Raw genomic sequence first — 19,492 nt, 5'->3', positions numbered from 1 at the left:
TTCTGAATTCAAACAATGCAATGCAATCAAATCGTGTAAGAGACTCACATTACATATAATAAAAAAACAACGTTACGTATAAAGAAAGTAAAATCGAAAGGGTATGGAGTGAACCTGAGAATCGCAGGAGAAAGAGGAAATGAAGGGTTTAATAACAAAACAATGAGGTTTTAGTTTTTGTCGAGGAAATGAGAGAGGGGTGACGGCTATATGGAGGCTCAAGAGTGGAGAGTGGAGAAGAAGAGAGGAATTCACGTGGGCTGGGCTTTTAAAAAATTAATAAAACCATTTTTTATTTAATTTTGTATTTTTTTTAACTGCAAATAATGGATACTGGTGCTGTTATTTTTTAATATGTCGAAAATTAAATACATTTAATAGAATTTAAATTTTTTTGAAATTTTAAATTAGTGCAATTAAATTTGGTTGTTAATTTTTGTCACTTAAATCTTTAATTTTTTTTTCTTCTAAACATTTGGAGCTTTTTTTAGGCTTTAAATTTTTATTCCCTTTTCAACCTAAAACATTTAAGTCTAGGTCAAGAAAAAAATTTATGATGAAGATATATGACTGAATACAAAGAAAAATGTTTAATGAAAATCAATAAATTTTAATAGTCTTTAATATATAAGACCTTATATAAAGTTTTTAGAATATTTATTATTAACTGTTTTATATATTTATCTTTAATTATTAATTTTTTTCTAACTTCTTAACAATTAATATAATTAAATTTTTTATTTCAGCCTTAAGGGTTAAGTTTAAACAATTAATAATAATAATTTTTAATATATATATCTTTTATAACTTTAATATAATAATAGAATTTAATTTTAATTGAGGGTAAACTTAAAATACTGTAATTAATTTTTTGAAAAAATTATGCATTAACTACTGTTAACAGCTTTTGTTAATATGTATGATTTAGTTTAAAGGTTCTTATAAAAATAATTAGAAGGAGTAAAACATAATTAATGTAGGTTAGGTTGAATTAATTAATAGCCTGTGCAATATACGACTGTTTTTTTTTAAGTAAATATATATACATTTTAATGATTAAAGAAAACAACTTTATACTTTTCTAAATATATGTGATAAAATTATTTTAAATAATTTTTTAAAACTATTTTAACTTAACTCAATAATTATGAATAGTTATTAAAATAATAATAATTTAGTGAAATTACAATAATTGTAAAATATAAATTATTTTAAAATAAAATTTTATTATATAATACTAAAAAGTTTAATTAAATATGTCAATAATTAATATATATTAATAGGCATAACTTTGAGGCTTTGAATTTAAAAAGGGAAAAAAATAAAAGGTTTGAATAATAAGTGAGGAGAGAGAAAAGAAGAAAAAAGGAGGATTAATACAAAAGTTTTTATGGGAAGAACTTAAAAACATAAATTTAAGAGAATTTTTTAGGGTTTATAAAAATTATTTTCCTTACATTTAAATTTTTTTAAATAATAGTTATTAGGTATAATAAAATATACATATGACTTTTTTGTTTGAAAAAAATTATAAAAAAAGAGTATTTAAGAACAGTGTAAGTTTTGAGGAAAAATTTTTATAAAAGTAATATATTTTGTAATTTTTAGCAAAGAAAAATATTTTTTTTTACGAAACCAAACATGAATAATTACTAAGAATTTTAACCAATTGTACTCAAAATAATAAAGTAAATATTGCAAATTTTATAAAGTAAACATAAGTATAAGTATTTATGGTAAATTTGAAAATTCATATAAGGTATTTATGATCTAAAAATTTATATTTAGTAAGAAGAGAAAGTTATGTCACAAACTTTTATTTTCAAAATTTAAAATATAATTAAAAAAAGTATGTAACGTATATTTTTGTAGAAAAAATTTAAGTCAATTTTAATTTTAAATAATACATGTAACTGACTGTGAAATAGAGTAGTTTTATTGAATATTTCACTTCACAATAATTTACTCTTATTTATAATATTATAGTTGATTAACCAATATTTTTCTTGGGATAATACAAAATATAAAGTGTCTTGATTTTATTTATATTTTTCATTCTTTAAAATTATTCAACAAAATACTGGTAGAAAATATTTTTAAAAATATTAAATGAATATTTTATTTGATAATATGATTTAAAAAACGCTTTAAAAGATAAGCATGGAGTTTCTACGACTTATTTATCCATTTGTGATCATACAAATATAAGTAAAAGTTTTATTACTATTAAGATATATCTTATTTTATTTATTTTTTTTACTTTTATAACATGTGTCTTCTAATTTTCTATTTTTTATATTAAATTATTATATAATATTTTAAATATAATTTTAAAATTAATTATTAATGTATATTTGAGCATGTGAATTAATTATTAATGTAGTTGTGTTAGTATATATTATAATTTAATTTTTCACAGACAAATTAAGAACTTTTATAAAATAACTGTTTGTTACTTTATTTTCTTTAATTTTTTAAATAAGAATTTAATTTTAATACACGAAAACATTTAATCATGGATTGTCATTTTAAAAAGAGTTATTAATTTTTATAATAATTAATATAAAATTATATTTACACTGTAATTATTTTACACAAAAAGTACACTAAAATAAACTCTTTTAATAATACTCTTAATGTTTACTAAAAGACAGTAATTGGAGACGAATATATATTTTAAAATCAGAAACAAAATTTGTTTTATATGATTAAATTCATTAATTAAAGTTATTTTAAAATTTCATCCGAAGATCATGTGAATATGTTAAAACCTTTGATAAAAATTAATCTCCCAAATAATCCCACAAACTATATTTGGATGTTATCGGTCAAATCAGAACAAAGAAATTTATTTTTGATAATAAATTATTTTGTTTCCATTCCTATATTCTCAATTCGCTGTTGTTAGATAAGTTTTCAGTATACTTATTAAATTATTATGACATATATAAAATGTATGAAACTTAAACTGCTGCCCAAACTGAACTTTTTATTCTTGACCCCTGAGAGTGTAGGTTGTATTCTTGTGAGGTTGTGCTCATGGAAGCGACATATGAAATCGTAACCATTGAAAAAGAATTCGAATTTTCATTGTTTTTTTTTTTGTGAATTTTATTTAATTATTTCAAAGAAAAATTTGTTTATTTTATTAATTTGATTGGATGAAACAATTAAAATGAAACTCGAATGGAGTTTGAGACTGATTTTTTCCATCTATTTTCATGTGGCATCTCCAATGGTCGAATACTTACTGTCAATATTTTTCTTTAACGTTTGTTTCTCCTTTGTTACATGCACGTACACTTATTAATTTTGAATTAGATAGATCTCAATTTCAAGTATTTATAGAGTTGGATACAATAAGAAAATTATTTCCAAATTTAGACACTATAATATATAATATGATAATAGAGATCCCCTTATTTTTTTAACCTGAGAGATAATATGTATTAATAAAAATTTTTACCATTTTTCAAAGACTAAGAACCAATTACATAAAAGTGACTAGTAATATATTGGTTAATCTATTGTAATGTAGGCATATCCAATCAGCATCTTTATTATCAATGTTTTTCTTTAATGTGCATGTGTTTTTCTTTTATTAAAGACAAATGCCACTTGTTTTGAATTAGGTCTATTAGATCTCATTTCATATCTTTATAGAATCCGGTATATTAAAAAATTATTTTAAAATTTGGACACTAAAATAATATGATAATTTATGTTTTTAACAATAACTTTGGCATAGATGAGCTGTGATTCGTTACTACAACTTATTAATTGTCAAAGCAAGAATCATGATATATATTAAAGATGAATAATTGACACAATTATTAAAATAGAATTACCTTAGTTGATAAATCAAATAAAGGTTACTAATTAACAGATTCAAAGAAGTTCATGGTTCTAAAAGGATTTGAAAGAGAAATTGAAATTACATAATACTTTCTCTTCCAAGATTCTTCTTTTTCTTTTACTTACATGTGATTTATTATATTCATGTATGATTATAAATATTAAAATACTATGTAAGCTCTCACATAAGCTCATTTAATATTTTTCTCAATATTTTTTTTATTCTTGTAATTGTTTCATTTTGATATTAAAATACTATGTAAGCTCACATAAACTCATTCAATGTGTTGCAAAGTCAGTAAGTTATTTTTTAAAACCTAAGTAGACTTTTGACACTAATATTTATTATACTATTAATCGAAATGAAACTTCAATCATTTTTGTACATATTAGGTACACTTGTATGCTCTTTTTTGCTCAAAACTCATAACATTCTTCACTAAAGAATAACCATATTCTCTGGATACAATAAACGCCTATGTCTCTTCTACACACATATATTATATATAACTAAGTAATAATTTTGATAAAATTATTTTATCTCCTTCTGTTTCTCTTTCTCGACAATACTCTACAATACCGCTTAACTAATGCCAATTCTGACCACTCAACAAATTGGCCTTCAATTTTGATGCTTATCGGGAATATATAGAGGCTTCACCTGTGTTTTTTAATTTCTTTAGCAAGAAATCAAACAAAGCATGTTGGTGTTGGAAAAGTCGATCATAAGAAGAGAAACAATAGACCAACCCGATTCATTGGTTCTGTCCAAAGGAATCATGTAATATCTACAAAAAAAGGAACAAATTGAAATAGAGAATAATCCATTCTTGCACTTCCCAACTGGAAGCTCTCTTTTAGATCGCTCTCTTCCTTTTTAGAAGAACTTTGTGGTTGCAACAACTTTGAGTCAGGTAAAAAGTCAAAACTATGCTTTCAAACGTACACATTCTTCTTCTATTAGTTTCTTTTGTTAACTTCCTCCTTTGCAACTTTCTACATGTTTATATGAGTGATTGCTTTGATGACATGTTTATTGTTTTATATTCACATGATTTTCTATGGCCTTCATTGTTGGTGCTATATGAAAAATTGATCACCTGATTTTGGCCTTTGTATGAGTTCATATTTTTGCCAAACAAAACCACATTTTTGTCGTATGCAATTCTAATTTCGTACAATTCGTTCTATGCTCTTGATTTTGTGATTATGAGTTTAAATTATGCAGAATTTAAGCTCCAAATCGTCCAATACAAGACTATATCATTAATCCTTAGTTTATGGACTTACATTATGCAGAAAGTGGACTCCAGGTTCCTTGGTAAACCACATTTTACACAAAAATGGTATAAGGATTTGCTAACTCACATACATTAGCCAAACATTGATGCTAGACACACAATTTATACGAATATTTTATGCTCTCGTATGATTTTTGTTTAGTTGGGCCCTGCTAAGATCAAAGGAACGAATTTTCCTTCTAGAAGCTCGGGTGAATGGCTGAGTGAACAGGTTCTAGGTCTTAAAAAGTCTTGACCTAGCCAATCTATGAGTATATGTACGAGATTTTGGTTAAATATGGAGTAAAATGGAAAGGAATTATTATTAGAATAAATGAGGTAAGCATATGAGATAAATTATTTATGTTGTAAGAGTCCACTTCCATCAATTAAAAAGGAGTTGTCTGGATTCTAATCCTAAAAAGAAAGATCACGAGTTATAACCTTTGTATCATTTAGATTTGTAATATCCTTTTTGGTAAGGATGACTCACTTTTCACATCATCTACAGGACACATGGGTAAGAAACTTCTTATTATCGACCAATAAAATTGTAACTTGTTTCGTAATAATAACATGTCATGGTATTAACTATTTGCTTCATAAATTCTTTTAATTTTCAGTTTAATCTCTATAAATCATATACTAAATTTTGCAAAATAATCTTTTTCTTATTTCTAGTTTACTACTGTCTTATCTATAACCAAACAAAACATGCAAAAGCTAATTAAAATAATTTTTAAGAGCAAAACCCAATTTTTGCTCAAATTAAATAAATAAAAAAATAAGACATCAACAATGTTGTATTTGGATAAGGTAGTTAAAATTTTTGTAGAATTTTAAATTTTCAGAATTTTAAATTACATCATTTAAATTTATGTTTTTTAAAATATTTTATTTGAATAGAATAATTGAATTTCCCTCATTTCAAATATTTTGTTTAGATAAAATAATTAAATTACTTACATTCTTAAAAAAAATATCACTATATTTGACAAAATTTATTAAAAATATGAAATTTAAATTATTAAATTAATCCTAACTAAATAAAAATATAAATGGAATACACAATAAATAAATAAAATAAATTTAAACTTTTACTCTTTTATTAGGATTTAGAATTCTTTGAATTTAGTTTATTAAAATTTTCACTAAAATTCTTAAAATTTTAAATTCTATAAAATTAAATATCCAAACAGAAAATTTTAACTTACAAAATTGTGAATTCTTTTAAAAAAATGAATTCATTATTTGAAATACCTCATCGAAACACCTAAAAATTTCTGAAAGGTAAAACACATTTGGGGAGGGGAAGGAGGGTGGCAAGGTGTTGGTGGCGACGTGCGGATGGTAAGGGTGTTCTTTCATATGGGAGTTTCTGCGATTGAGAACAACACTAACGTAGCAGGTGGTGATGTTGAGATCATACAACTTCACGATTTTGGGGTTTTTGTGCATGACACATGGTTCAGGTGCGTGGTGACCTGAGCGGCGGCTGGTGGCTTACCCTTTAGTGGACAAAGAAAGGCAATGACTAGTAACGTCTCTTGCTGAGAGGTTGACGACGATGTCACTGTGTATGGAGGTAGGTACGATTTGGAGGTCAATGGTGATAGGTTTATATTGTGGTGGTTGGCAGCGGAGAAATGAAGATGAGGTGGGGTTGCATGGTGGTGCCAATGAGGCAAAGACATAGTAAGCAATTTCTGACCCAGTGTTTCTAAGACATGGTAAGGTGGTTCATGATAGCAATGGATTTGAGCAAGGTTAACGATAATTAAAGTTGAACACTATGTTAATAGTTGAGGCAAAACGATCATTAAAAAATTTTCCAGCTTTAAATGATATAATTATATTTTATACACGTTATTAATTCAGTGGAGCGGAGCTAAGGGGTACTCTATCCCTCTAAATTATGAGGTTACTATAGCAATGCCCTTATAATTTCTCCATTATTATGTGTGTTCCTTATTATCATAAACTTAATGAATTTAGACTTGACTAGATACATGTAATAAATCTATATATATAACAACACCTTAACCCTAAATTCCTCAACATGCGGCTCCATACATCATAAGATTTCAGTTTCAAGGCCTAAGAAATGTTTCTGTCAAGTGCCTTACCATAATCACGTACCACCAACTAAATTTCCATAATTGAGTAAATCTTAAGAAATAAATTAGTATAGAATCTATCAAACATCTTGTGCCTTACTTAAGAAAAGACCCCTTCACTCTTCCGAATCTATACATATTCTGAAATCGACAATAGATTACCTTGTTAAAGAATATGCTGCTACTTTATTACAGAACTAGAGAAGTTCAACTGAACTTATTATACTTGAATGACCATGTTTGTTTATTTGTTAGTTTCAATACTTTTTCCTATTTAATTATTCCACAATTGACCGTAAGACTTGAAAATTCTCCTCATGAAGACCTAGCAATTTTATTTTATTTTTTGGATCTCTGACCTTCACCGTGGCACAAGTCTCATACACTTTTATCGTTAATCCATCTGTTGTTCCTTAGACTTAGCTGTCTTAGCATCATACTCGTTCTCTAAACAACCTTTCTAAGTTGTAGTGTAGAACTTTAAAAGTTTAGCTAATTGGCATGCTTTAGGTCATCTGAAGTTTATGACCCTGAAATTGAGTCTTAAAGATTTCCCAACTGAAGAAAGAAAAAAAAAATAACAAACACCAGAAACCGTAATAGAACTCTAAATTTATGAAACCAAATAAAAAATAAACACTGAAGAAATTCCATAACAAAGTCAAGTAACTTATTTAGTGTCAACCTATCAACAATTCTTCCACTACTACTTTTTTAGGGGGTTCTCTTATATTATAAGATGAGTTTAAAGTGATTCTGTAATTTACCAAAACTTATGCAAAACAAGAAATATCTGTACCTAAATTATTTTGGATGCAAGAAAAAAAAAAAGAAATATCTTTTAAGGATTTAAAGATCGAGAAACTACAGTCAGCAGGCCAATGATGGAATATAGTATACATATATAAGCTTTCATTTAGGTTTATTTGATATTTACATGAACAAATGATAGCATTATCATGCATAAACTTTCATTTAGGTTTACCCTAACAAAATTTTGGTAGTCAAGTGAAAGATATATTCTCTTTTATAATTTTACAGTGTGATGTTTCTAGCAATGGTTTGTTTTATTTTATTATCATTGGTGTGCAAAAAATTCAAAATAGATGGATAAACAATAAAGTACATCATCTCATGTAGCACAAGCAAGTTTAAAAAAGGAAATTGATATTAAATAAACAGTGAACCTACTAGCAATGGAAATTATCAATTACATGTACAATTTTATTTATTATTTTAAAAATAAATATGCATCATTGATGTGACAAAACTTCGTAAAAATTATCCTAAAAAGGTCATATTAACATTATTTTGGTAAACAGTTAATTAAAAATAAAAATAAAAAATAAAGGTTGAAGTATTAATAGCATGTTTATATATGAATAAATACTCATTTTATATTTAAAAATTATAAATGTCGAGCATTATTTCTTTTTAGCATGTGTTTATTATTTTAATTTTTAATTTTATAAATTCTTGTCATTAGAATGACAATAATTTGAGGGAATAAAACAATTATTTAATGGTTTATAAATAAAAATTGGTAAGGAGCCACATTACAAGATGGCCTTGGAGCTGAAGAAGTGGCTGGTGGAAGGGTTGAAGTCGTTCGAGCAAGTGAAGCATGTTCACTGTCGCCTCTATCGCATGGGCCTTCACCAAGACAACTACTTCATCAACATCATCTTGCGCTTTTCCTTACACTACCGCAAACTGCAATACGCCACCGTCGTTTTCAACCAAACCAACCACCCAAACATATTCCTCTGGAATACCATGATTCGCGGCATGGTATCCAACGACAGCTTCCACCACGCCGTTTCGCTCTACGCTTCCATGCGTGAAGCTGGGTTCGTCCCCGATAACTTCACCTTCCCTTTCGTTCTCAAAGCGTGTGCTAGGCTCTCGCATTTCCACGTGGGTCTCAAACTGCATTCTCTTGTTATCAGAACTGGTTTCGATTGTGACGTGTTTGTTAAGACCGGTCTCGTTTGTTTGTACTCTAAATGCGGGTATTTAAAGGATGCACGAAAGGTGTTCGATGATATTCCTAAGAAAAATGTTGTGTCTTGGACCGCTATCATTTGTGGGTACATTGAGTCTGGTTATTGTGAAGAAGCTGTTGGTTTGTTTAGAGGGTTGTTGGAGGTGGGTTTGAGGCCTGATAGTTTCATGCTTGTTCGGGTTTTGTATGCGTGTGCTCGGTTAGGGGATTTGGTAAGTGGAAGGTGGATTGATGGGTTTATGAGTGAGAATGGTTTGCATAAGAATGTGTTTGTGGCCACCTCGTTGGTTGATATGTATACGAAATGTGGGAGCATGGAGGAAGCGCGTCGTGTGTTTGACGGAATGGTTGAGAAGGATGTTGTTTGTTGGAGCGCCATGATTCAGGGTTATGCATCAAATGGGCTTCCCAAGGAAGCACTTGACTTGTTCTTTGAGATGTGGAAGGAAAATCTGAGACCGGATTGCTATGCCATAGTTGGAGTTCTGTCTGCGTGCGCAAGGTTGGGAGCATTGGACTTGGGAAATTGGGCTAGGGGCTTGATGGATGCTGATGAGTTTTTATCTAATCCTGTATTGGGTACTGCCTTGATTGACTTGTATTCAAAATGTGGAAGTGTGGCACAAGCATTGGAGGTTTTTAGAATGATGAAGAGGAAGGATCGCGTGGTCTTCAATGCTGTTATTTCTGGGCTGGCTATGTATGGACATGTTGGGGCTGCATTTGGAGTGTTTGGCCAAATGGAAAAGCTTGGAATGCAGCCGGACGGGAACACTTTTGTTGGTTTACTTTGTGGGTGTACTCATGCTGGTTTAGTTGATGATGGTCGTCGTTATTTTATTTGCATGAGTAGTGTCTTTTCTGTAACTCCTACTATAGAGCATTATGGATGCATGGTGGATCTTCTAGCCCGTGCAGGTTTTTTGGTTGAAGCACAGAATTTGATCAAGAGTATGCCAATGAAGGCCAATGCTGTTGTTTGGGGGGCACTGTTGGGGGGATGTAGGTTACATCGGGATACCCAACTGGCTGAACTTGTGTTGAAGCAGCTCATTGAGTTAGAACCATGGAATTCAGGACATTATGTTCTCTTATCAAATATATATTCAGCAAGTCATCGATGGGATGAGGCAGAAAAAATCAGGTCAACTTTGAGTCAGAAAGGGATGCAGAAATTACCTGGGTGTAGTTGGGTTGAAGTTGATGGCGTCGTTCATGAATTCCTTGTAGGCGACACTTCCCATCCTTTGTCGCACAAGATATATGAGAAACTTGAAAATTTATTTAAGGACTTGAGAGAAGCTGGCTATAATCCGACCACTGAGTTTGTGCTCTTTGATATAGAGGAGGAGGAGAAGGAGTACTTTCTTGGCTGTCATAGTGAGAAGTTGGCTGTTGCATTTGCACTGATCAGTACTAGTGCCAAAGATGTGATTCGTGTTGTTAAAAACCTTCGGGTATGTGGCGATTGCCATGAAGCTATAAAACTTGTTTCAAAAGTTACGGGGAGAGAGATAATCATTCGGGATAATAACAGATTCCATCATTTCAGTGAAGGCTTATGTTCTTGTCGGGATTATTGGTAAAATTTTGTTGTATTCTGAGAGATCCAAAGTCTAAATTCATTGTTTGCCTCACTTCAAAAGTTGTTAGACATCAGAGATTCTCTTGCATATGTTGAAATGGAGTTTTGTGTTCTGTCATCAACCCTTTACAAATGTTCTGGATGGGGATAAGTGAGATCTATGACATTTTGCACCTTCCTTGAATGGGGTGGAGATCCAAGATAGTTTTTCAGCCTTTCAGATGGAGAAATGGCCACTTGTTAAATGAACCTGCATACCTAACATCAATTTTTTCCCATCTCTCAATTGGAGGCAGTAACTTGGGTCCACCAATGAACTTGAAAGTTTCTGTCATCTTGGAACATGCCAATACTTTGCTCCAGCTTATGATTTAACACAAAATGCTAAGAATCAAGCTGGATTCTTACAGATTGAGTTTCTTTACACCTCTTGAGTTGTCTCTATTGGTGCAGCCATGAATTCCACAATTACACTGTTTCGAAGTTCTTAATTAGATAATACAAATGCAAAATATTGTAAAAGGTGGTGGAACCTATGATTTAACACAAAATGCTAAGAATCAAGCTGGATTCTTACAGCAGATTATTTCATCTGTCTTTTTCTGGTATTTTTATAACTATAACTGGTTCTTTTTTTTAATAATATTGTTGGTTAGGTTGCTGAAAATGGAACAAATTGGGTCCACCAGGTTTGCAAACTAGAGGTTTGGCCTAAAAGAGAGCCAGCCCGCCCCCTTTTATCTGCTGCGTCAACATCATTATTACTTCTAGAATGGACATTCTGATCAAAGCATTGGATGATACACGCAGAGTTGTTTGAGTGACAGATAATACTAGTGAAGCTCCTTGGAGGCCTCTACGTCCACTTCCAAATGGCAAGAGTTGGTAATGATGCCCTTTACATCTATATATTGTTAATAGCTTCCACTTTGGAAATGAATCCCTTTAGGAAATAGTCTGGTGGGTTTTATCACAGTAATTTGGATCCCCGGCAATGGCCTAGATATTAACTATTGCAGCTTTTGGTTTATGAGTACATGAAATACGGAAGCTTGTAGGATGTTTTGCACGACCAGAAGAAACCTGGGATCAAATTGAGCTTGGGCAGTGAGGAGGAAATTGGCATTTCTTCACTACAATTGTATCTGCACATCATTCATAGAGACATGGAATCAAGCAATAATTTGCTTGATGAGAACCTAAAAGCCAATGTGTCTGATTTTGGAATGGATAGGCTTATGAGTGCTATGGATACCCATTTGAGGGTGAGCACATTGGTGGGCACAGGTGTGTGCCCCTTGACTACTATTAGAGCTTTAGATGCTCCACCAGAGGTGATGTCTATAGTTACGGTGTGGTTTTGCTGGAGCTGCTAACAGGGAGGAGCCTACTAATTTGTCTAATTTTGGTAATAATCATCTTGTTGGATGAGTTAAAAAGCACATCAAGATGAAATTTAAGTGATGTTTTTGACCATGAGCTTATGAAGGAAGACCCCAATTTGGAGAATGAGCTTTTGTATCACCTAAAGGTTGCGTATTCCTGTTTGGATGATCGACTTTGGAGGCGTTTGGTGATTGGCATTGGAGGTGTCCAACGGTGATTCAAGTCATGGCAATGTTCAAGGAAATTCAGGCAGGATCTTGGATCGATTCAAGGTCAATCATAACCACTAAAGACAAATATTGGAGAGGGCTCTTGGTGAAAATTGGGACAAAAAATTTATTAGGACAAAAGTTGGTTTGCGTCTTCTGTTTACACTGAAGACAATGTCGTTTTAGAGTGATGGTTACATGTACATGATGCATGTCACTTAATATGACAATTTAATAAAAATTAACATTTATCATGTGTCTATTAGTAACAGACTTGAATCTATGACAATTTATAATATCTAAGAGACGAATTTATGAGTTTTCTCATTGTATTTTTCTCTCTCTTTTTAATTTTTTCTTTTCTTTACTCACTCTACATTTTAAACATGAGTGTCAATGTAATTTTTTTCTATTTTATCTACATGTGATTATTTTTACAATAATTTATCTCCTTCATCATATAGTTCATCTTTAGTTTTATTAATTAGACCTGATTAAATATTTTTAATAAATATAAATATATGAGTTATATTTTTCAAATTGTATACCATCTTTTAAAAATGAGTGAATAAATAATAAGTATTTATAAACTTTCAAAATAACTAGGGTACTTACAAATTAGTGCATGCTTAATTCTACATCAAATTCGCACTTTTTTTCTTTTCTTTTTCCATGTATTAAAAACATGCATTAACGAAGAAGCAACCTCTTATAGCGTTAAAAATACAGGTATTCTAAATTTTCATTGGAGTTTTATTATTTGTACTACAGAAAATTATTGACCTTATATGTGTTATTATATATTCATGTTTTTTTTTTTTTTTTTTTTATCTTTTTGTATGCAAGCATTTTAAAAATATACCTTAATAAAAAAAAAACTTGAAGGTATCCCTAATTAGAGGCACAATCCTTAAGTCGACAATTTTTTTCAAAAAGGTGTATAATAAAAATTTATATAAAAAAAATTATTATTACAAAAGTTAATATAACAAAGGATACTGATATTATTGAATATTATAATTTATAACTAAAAATAATAGTTTATTAGTTTTTTAAAATGGATTTTTTTATAAATCAGATTTTATATAAAAAAATTTGTTGTATTAAAGTTATAAAAGTATAATAAATATATATTTTTTAATAAAATTTTACTCTTTGGGAGTATTTGCAAGAAGATTCTTTTAAGTTGTTCAGGAATCTTAATTGTGAGATTTTTAAAATAATTTTTTTAAATATATTTTAGAAATAGATTCTTGCGAATTATATTTTCTAGAAATGTTAAAAGAATCCTCAGAATGTTAAATAATATTTCTTAGGCAATGTTAAAATAATGATTCCTGGGAATTCTAAAATATTTTCTTTTGAGGGGATTTTTTATAAATAGATTTTATTAAAAAAATTTCTTATGATATTATCTTTTATTAAGTTAAATTTATTCATTATTTTTGTATATTTTAATTATAAAAATATTATTTATTTTTAAAATAAACTAAAAATTTTAATAAAGGTTTGCAGCTTCTCCTCTTAATAAAATTTATTTTAAATTTGTTATATTATATAAATATTAATTAATATAAAAATAATTTAAACAATATAAAAAGCTCACCATTACCTTTTTTCCCCTGAAGCTCCTCTATTTAATGTTGCAAAATGACGTCAATGAAAAGGTGACTTTAGGTGGGTCTCAATTTTTTTCCTCAGAAAAAATGTCAAAACTATCCAAATAAGTGAAAATCATATATTTTTTTTCTACAAAATTACTCCTTTAATTTTGTTTCCTTGCTTCAAACAACGCGTTATAAGAAATTTTGTCCTATACAAAAATATTATTAAATAGAGTAATAATGGTAAAGGTAGTATATTTGTGAATGAAAAGTTATTTTATCATATCTAGGTTATTTTATATGCATAATTTATCTTTGAATAAATCTTTGTATTTTATAAAATATTATATTTTTTGTTATAATTATATGTAGATTCAATTTTTTTATTCATCTCATCAAGTGTCCTCTCTGAGGCTTTTAATTATAGAATTTCGAAATTTACAACCTTGATTCAATAAGCTGGATCTTGCTTTATTATTATTATTATTCAAAAGTAATCAAACATTATAATAAATAAAACTATAGTTTTCGGCCATCTAGCATATATAGTATTTCCACTTTAGTCCCAAAAGACCTAAAATTGACTTCTTTGTTGGCAAACTATTGTGTGCATGGGCAGATTTTACGTGTACTGCAAGAATTCTAAACCTAAAAGAAACTCTGTGTGACTCTCTGGATAACATTTTTCCATTTCTTGCAAAAGTGAAAGACCGGAAGTTAGCTTTTAACAATTCTATAATATTTTTAGAAAAATAGTCCACTTTTATTTACTTAAAATTGATCAACAAAGTTTAATTCTTCATTCAAAACAATTAGTAATCAACTTTTTTGGTTTTTGTTTTTTTTAAAGAACCTCCAAAATATTGATTAAAAAATTATAAAATACAAAAATTATTATTAAAAAACATAAACACTATACAATTTTTTTTAAAATTTTTTTAATTAACTCTTTATAAAACACTTATTAGTATTTCTCTTTTCAAAAGCCAAACAAATAGCAGTACCATGTTTTTTGAAAAATTATTAAAAAGGAAAAATTATATACTTTATTTTAAATATTTACTATCAATTAAAATTAAAATTCAAAATATATTTTAATAAAATATTTATTTAATATCATTATAAATTATTTAAGTGAAATTCATCAGGAACAGTGACAAAATAGCTCTTGTAAGCTACTCACATCACATCACACAAAAAGGAAAAAGGATCAGACACAAAAAAAGAGAAAGCAAAATGTACTGTCTATAAATATTAAACAATTCCAAATTCCAATCCAAAACACTCACTCACTCTCCCGCCATCAATTGTGAACAGTCAACACAACACAACGCAATGGACCTTCCAGTCATAGATCTCTCTCCCTACCTCGACGGCGTGTGGAACCCACAAGTCTCCGCCCTCTGCGGCGAGGTCAGCCGCACTCTCAGGGAAACGGGGGCACTGGTGGTGAAGGACCCTCGCTGCACCGTCCATGACAACGATCGCTTCATCGACATGATGGAAACCTACTTCTCCAAACCTCAGCATTTCAAACTCCTCCAAGAAAGACCCCATTTGCATTATCAGGTTTTCGGTCTCTTTCTTTTTCCCCAAAGTTTCTTTTCTTCAACTCAATTTACACTCGTCAACGCTGTTCCCCTTCTGGGGTGCCTCTCCACCTGTTATCTGAATTGTAAACCCTATTTTTTTTTTATATATTTATACTTGGTTTTTTAAATTCTTATTTAGTCGTTGATTTTGTTGATCATAGCTCATTTTGATCATTTTCAATTTCATTTTGTTTACTGTCGTTTTATACTAAAATGACTTTAAGCATCGCATTTTAAAAAAATTAGGAATCAAGGGAAAATTTTGTAAAGTCTGAAATTTGAGTTACTGACATTTATAATTTTAGGGAGTAATAGTGGGTTTACTCCTTTTCATTTTCCTGTCAGAATTTCCCGAAGTCTTTTTTCTTTCCACATAATTTAGACTCGTCAACGCTCTTCGCCTTCTGAGGTGCTATCTGAAATATGAAATGCCAATTTTATTGCTGAGATGTTAGTGATATTTGGTTTTATAAAAATATTTTATTTAAATCCTTGATTTTGTTAATAATCATTCATTTTGATCATTTTCTGTTGCATTTTGATTTTTACTGTCGCACTATATCAAAATGAACTAATGCAAAACACATTTTATAAAATTAGGTATCAACTGAAGATTTTGTGAAGTCAGAATTTTTTTGAGTTCCTTACATTTTAGTTTTAGGGGATAATAGTGGGTTTACTCCATTTCACGTTCATGTTGGAGTTTCCATCTTTTTGTTTTGTGTGGAATTTTCTTAATGTTTGATCTACATAATTTGTGTTAAGGTTGGTTGGTAATCTTCCTGGAATTAGGAGGTTTGCGAAAACTTTGCGTGATTTTTGTACTCTGTAAATAATTTCTTGTAATTGAGTTTTATCTTTGATAGATTGATTTGCATCTGAATTTTCTTTTTAAATGTAAATTATTGTTTTGGGTGAGAATTATTTAGTATTAGAAGGTTTTTGGTGGAGGTCGTTAATGGTTGAAGGCATAATTTCGTTTTTAAGTTGTTCATTCATTCAGTTGTGTGTGCTGCTTGTCACAAATTATGGAGGTTTTATGAACAATGAGAATGGGAAATGCAGGCCCTTTTGGAACCAGAAAAGGGCCATCAGTGGCTTCATTTTGCAGTAATATCTAGTATTCTGTTGTTTTGATGGCAAAAATAATCCATAAGACATCATAATGTTTCAAATGGGTATATAGGTTGGGGTTACGCCAGAGAGAGTAGAAGTTCCAAGAAGCTTGGTTGATGAAGAAATGCAAGAGAAACTGAAAACAATGCCTAAAGAAAACCAGCCACATACTCCTGTTGGACCTGATCTCAAATGGCGATACTTTTGGAGAATTGGTCCTCGGCCGTCAAATACTTGTTTTCAGGTCTTTTGACTCTCTCTTTTCTTATCCATAAAAGACGTGTCCTAGTTCCTAATGTTTATCTCAATTTTACAGGAACTGAATGCCGAGCCAGTAATACCTGAAGGTTTCCCTGAATGGAAGGAAACCATGGATTCCTGGGGATACAAAATGATAGCAGCAATTGAAGTCAGTCGTTTAATTGTTTTTTTTTTCTTTTTTTTTTTTGTCATACTATTAATTTGTGGTGATCTAAACGTGCATATTTCTTACTTAGGTAGTTGCAGAAATGGCAGCTATTGGGTTTGGTCTTCCAAAGGATGCATTCACTTCTCTCATGAAGCTGGTAAGCACATCAATTGCATCCTAGTGATTGGTTACTCATTAGGAAGGGAAAAGAGAAGTATTACTGGAAATTTGTTGATTAAAGAACTATTTTCTCATGACAGATGAACATTTCCATATAGATTTTAAAACAAAAATAATGTGGTTTAAAATTCACAATTTTGTCTCGGTGATTATATTTCTACAACCATTTCCTTTTGCACAGTGCATCATAAGTATTTGCTATTACCCATTTTCAATATGGAAGCACAGGTTCCCCCAATTGTGTGACAAATGTATGATGTGTTACGGTCACAGAGTTGCCATCATTTTTAGTTTGATGTACTTTCTTTAGTTGTTTGATAGTTCCTTGTTTAAAATTATATTTATATCCAGCAAGACTTGCATCTTCTATTACACTTCCAAAAGGTTTGCTTGTGGAAATAGATATACTGATAAACTGCAGAAATCCCATTTGCAAGCAAAGCATAAGTTCTGTCATAAATATTCCTCACTCTTAATTATCAGTGTCTTCCTATTTTGTTTCTTTAATAAAATGCTAGCCTTCCCCACACTCCACAATGTTGGGAGCTTCATGCACCAGACTGCCACTTTTGTTACTTTAATAACAGAAAGCACGTCTGTATGAAACTCTTTTTGTCTATGATATAACCACCAAATGGGCTATTCCTTAGGTTTTTTAGAAAAATGTCATTTATTGGGTAATCCATTTATGTTTATGCATGTTTATATTGTATTCTCTTTTAACTGTGTGCTAGGGCCCGCATCTGTTAGCACCAACAGGGAGTGACCTTGAAAGATATGGTCAGGAGGGAACTGTTTTTGCAGGATATCATTATGACCTGAACTTCCTAACTATTCATGGTAGAAGTAGATTTCCTGGTTTAAACATCTGGTTAAGAAATGGACAAAAAGTCGAAGTGAAGGTTCCGATAGGATGTCTTCTTATTCAGACAGGAAAGCAGGTAATTCAAAATTACCAGAATTTGCTGATATTTAATAAGAGGAAATTCAGAGTTTATATTGCAGCTTGAAACATGTACTTGATTCCTTGTCCTCTCAGGCATTTTATTTTTGGGAACTGTTTAGCAATGTTTCTTGTCTCAAATAACTGGTATCTCAGTGTTCTGTCAGCATTAAATTTGTGGTTCAATTTTATGTCTGCTATGGACTCGGATTTCATTCATTGCCTTTTGACTGCAAGTCTACATAATTTGACAGTTCTCTATGATAAATGTGATTGACTCTACATTATAAATGTCCTTTTGTGTGTTTTATTTTTGTTTTAAAATGCAGATAGAGTGGTTAACTGGAGGTGATTGCATAGCTGGCATGCATGAGGTAGTTGTCACAAAGAGGACAATTGATGCAATCAAGGTAGCCGAAGAGCAAAACCGTAGCTTATGGAGAGTCTCTTCAACGGTGAGGACCAAAAACATGGTCATTTTTTGAACTAGGAAAGAAGAGCTTTATGAAATTGACTTGTGTCAGTGTTTATATCGACTAATACAATTTGTGTGTACATGTAGTTGTTTGCACACATAGCATCAGATGCAGTTCTGAAGCCATTGGGACATTTTGCTGAATCACCACTTGCAAGCAAATATCCACCTATCTGTGCAGGAGAGTATGTTGAACAAGAACTTGCAGTAATCAATCTCAAGGGAAAAAAATGAGAACTTTCATGGTTGACTATTGTAATAAAAAAATTATGCATTTTTCTTTCCCTGAATCACACAGCATTCATGGTTGACTATTGGGATATCACTGGGGCAAGAAACAAAATTGTTTTATTTTTGTCCAAAGGGACACCATATGAGCTTCCAATTGAACACTAATTAATTTCAATACGTATGAAATGTCAGCATGTTTCAGCATTTTAACTCCAAAATATATATAGTTACGTCTTTTTTATTTCCTTGTCAAGTACACAAAACAGATATATGGACGATTAGACGAGTGAATCAAACATTTTGATCGATCATGTCATTTGAATCTTCTACCTGTAGTTCAAACATCACCAACCAAATTTGTTAGGATAAAATTTTTAAAAAATAAAAAAAGGAATAAAATTAAACAATATATTTATAAGAATTTTGTCATTTATTACTAGTGCTAGGAGTGTTAGGAACATATTATTTTAAATACATTTGTGTGTGTAATTTTTAGCAAATTTAA

At 30.1% G+C, this 19,492-nt stretch overlaps 2 protein-coding genes across 2 annotated transcripts; both read left to right on the top strand.

Moving 5' to 3' along the window:
* The first annotated feature begins 8,761 nt into the window (after window positions 1-8,761).
* On the top strand, window positions 8,762-12,690 carry LOC113852635 (putative pentatricopeptide repeat-containing protein At3g08820). The gene has a single exon (XM_027482954.1). The coding sequence runs from the start codon at window positions 8,816-8,818 to the stop codon at window positions 10,841-10,843; it is 2,028 nt and encodes a 675-aa protein (XP_027338755.1). The 5' UTR covers window positions 8,762-8,815; the 3' UTR covers window positions 10,844-12,690.
* Window positions 12,691-15,332: 2,642 nt separating this feature from the next.
* Window positions 15,333-19,082, top strand: LOC113852620. Its single transcript, XM_027482936.1, has 7 exons — window positions 15,333-15,610; window positions 16,820-16,993; window positions 17,066-17,158; window positions 17,247-17,315; window positions 18,073-18,279; window positions 18,611-18,736; window positions 18,844-19,082. Exons 1-7 carry the CDS (start codon window positions 15,377-15,379, stop codon window positions 18,988-18,990), a joined length of 1,050 nt encoding a protein of 349 aa, XP_027338737.1. The 5' UTR covers window positions 15,333-15,376; the 3' UTR covers window positions 18,991-19,082.
* Window positions 19,083-19,492: the final 410 nt, after the last annotated feature.

The sequence above is a fragment of the Abrus precatorius genome, unplaced genomic scaffold (assembly GCF_003935025.1).
Source record: "Abrus precatorius isolate BTA unplaced genomic scaffold, Abrus_2018 Scaffold10, whole genome shotgun sequence".
NCBI classification, from domain to species: domain Eukaryota; kingdom Viridiplantae; phylum Streptophyta; class Magnoliopsida; order Fabales; family Fabaceae; genus Abrus; species Abrus precatorius.
This window is presented reverse-complemented; position numbering and strand designations above follow the sequence as displayed.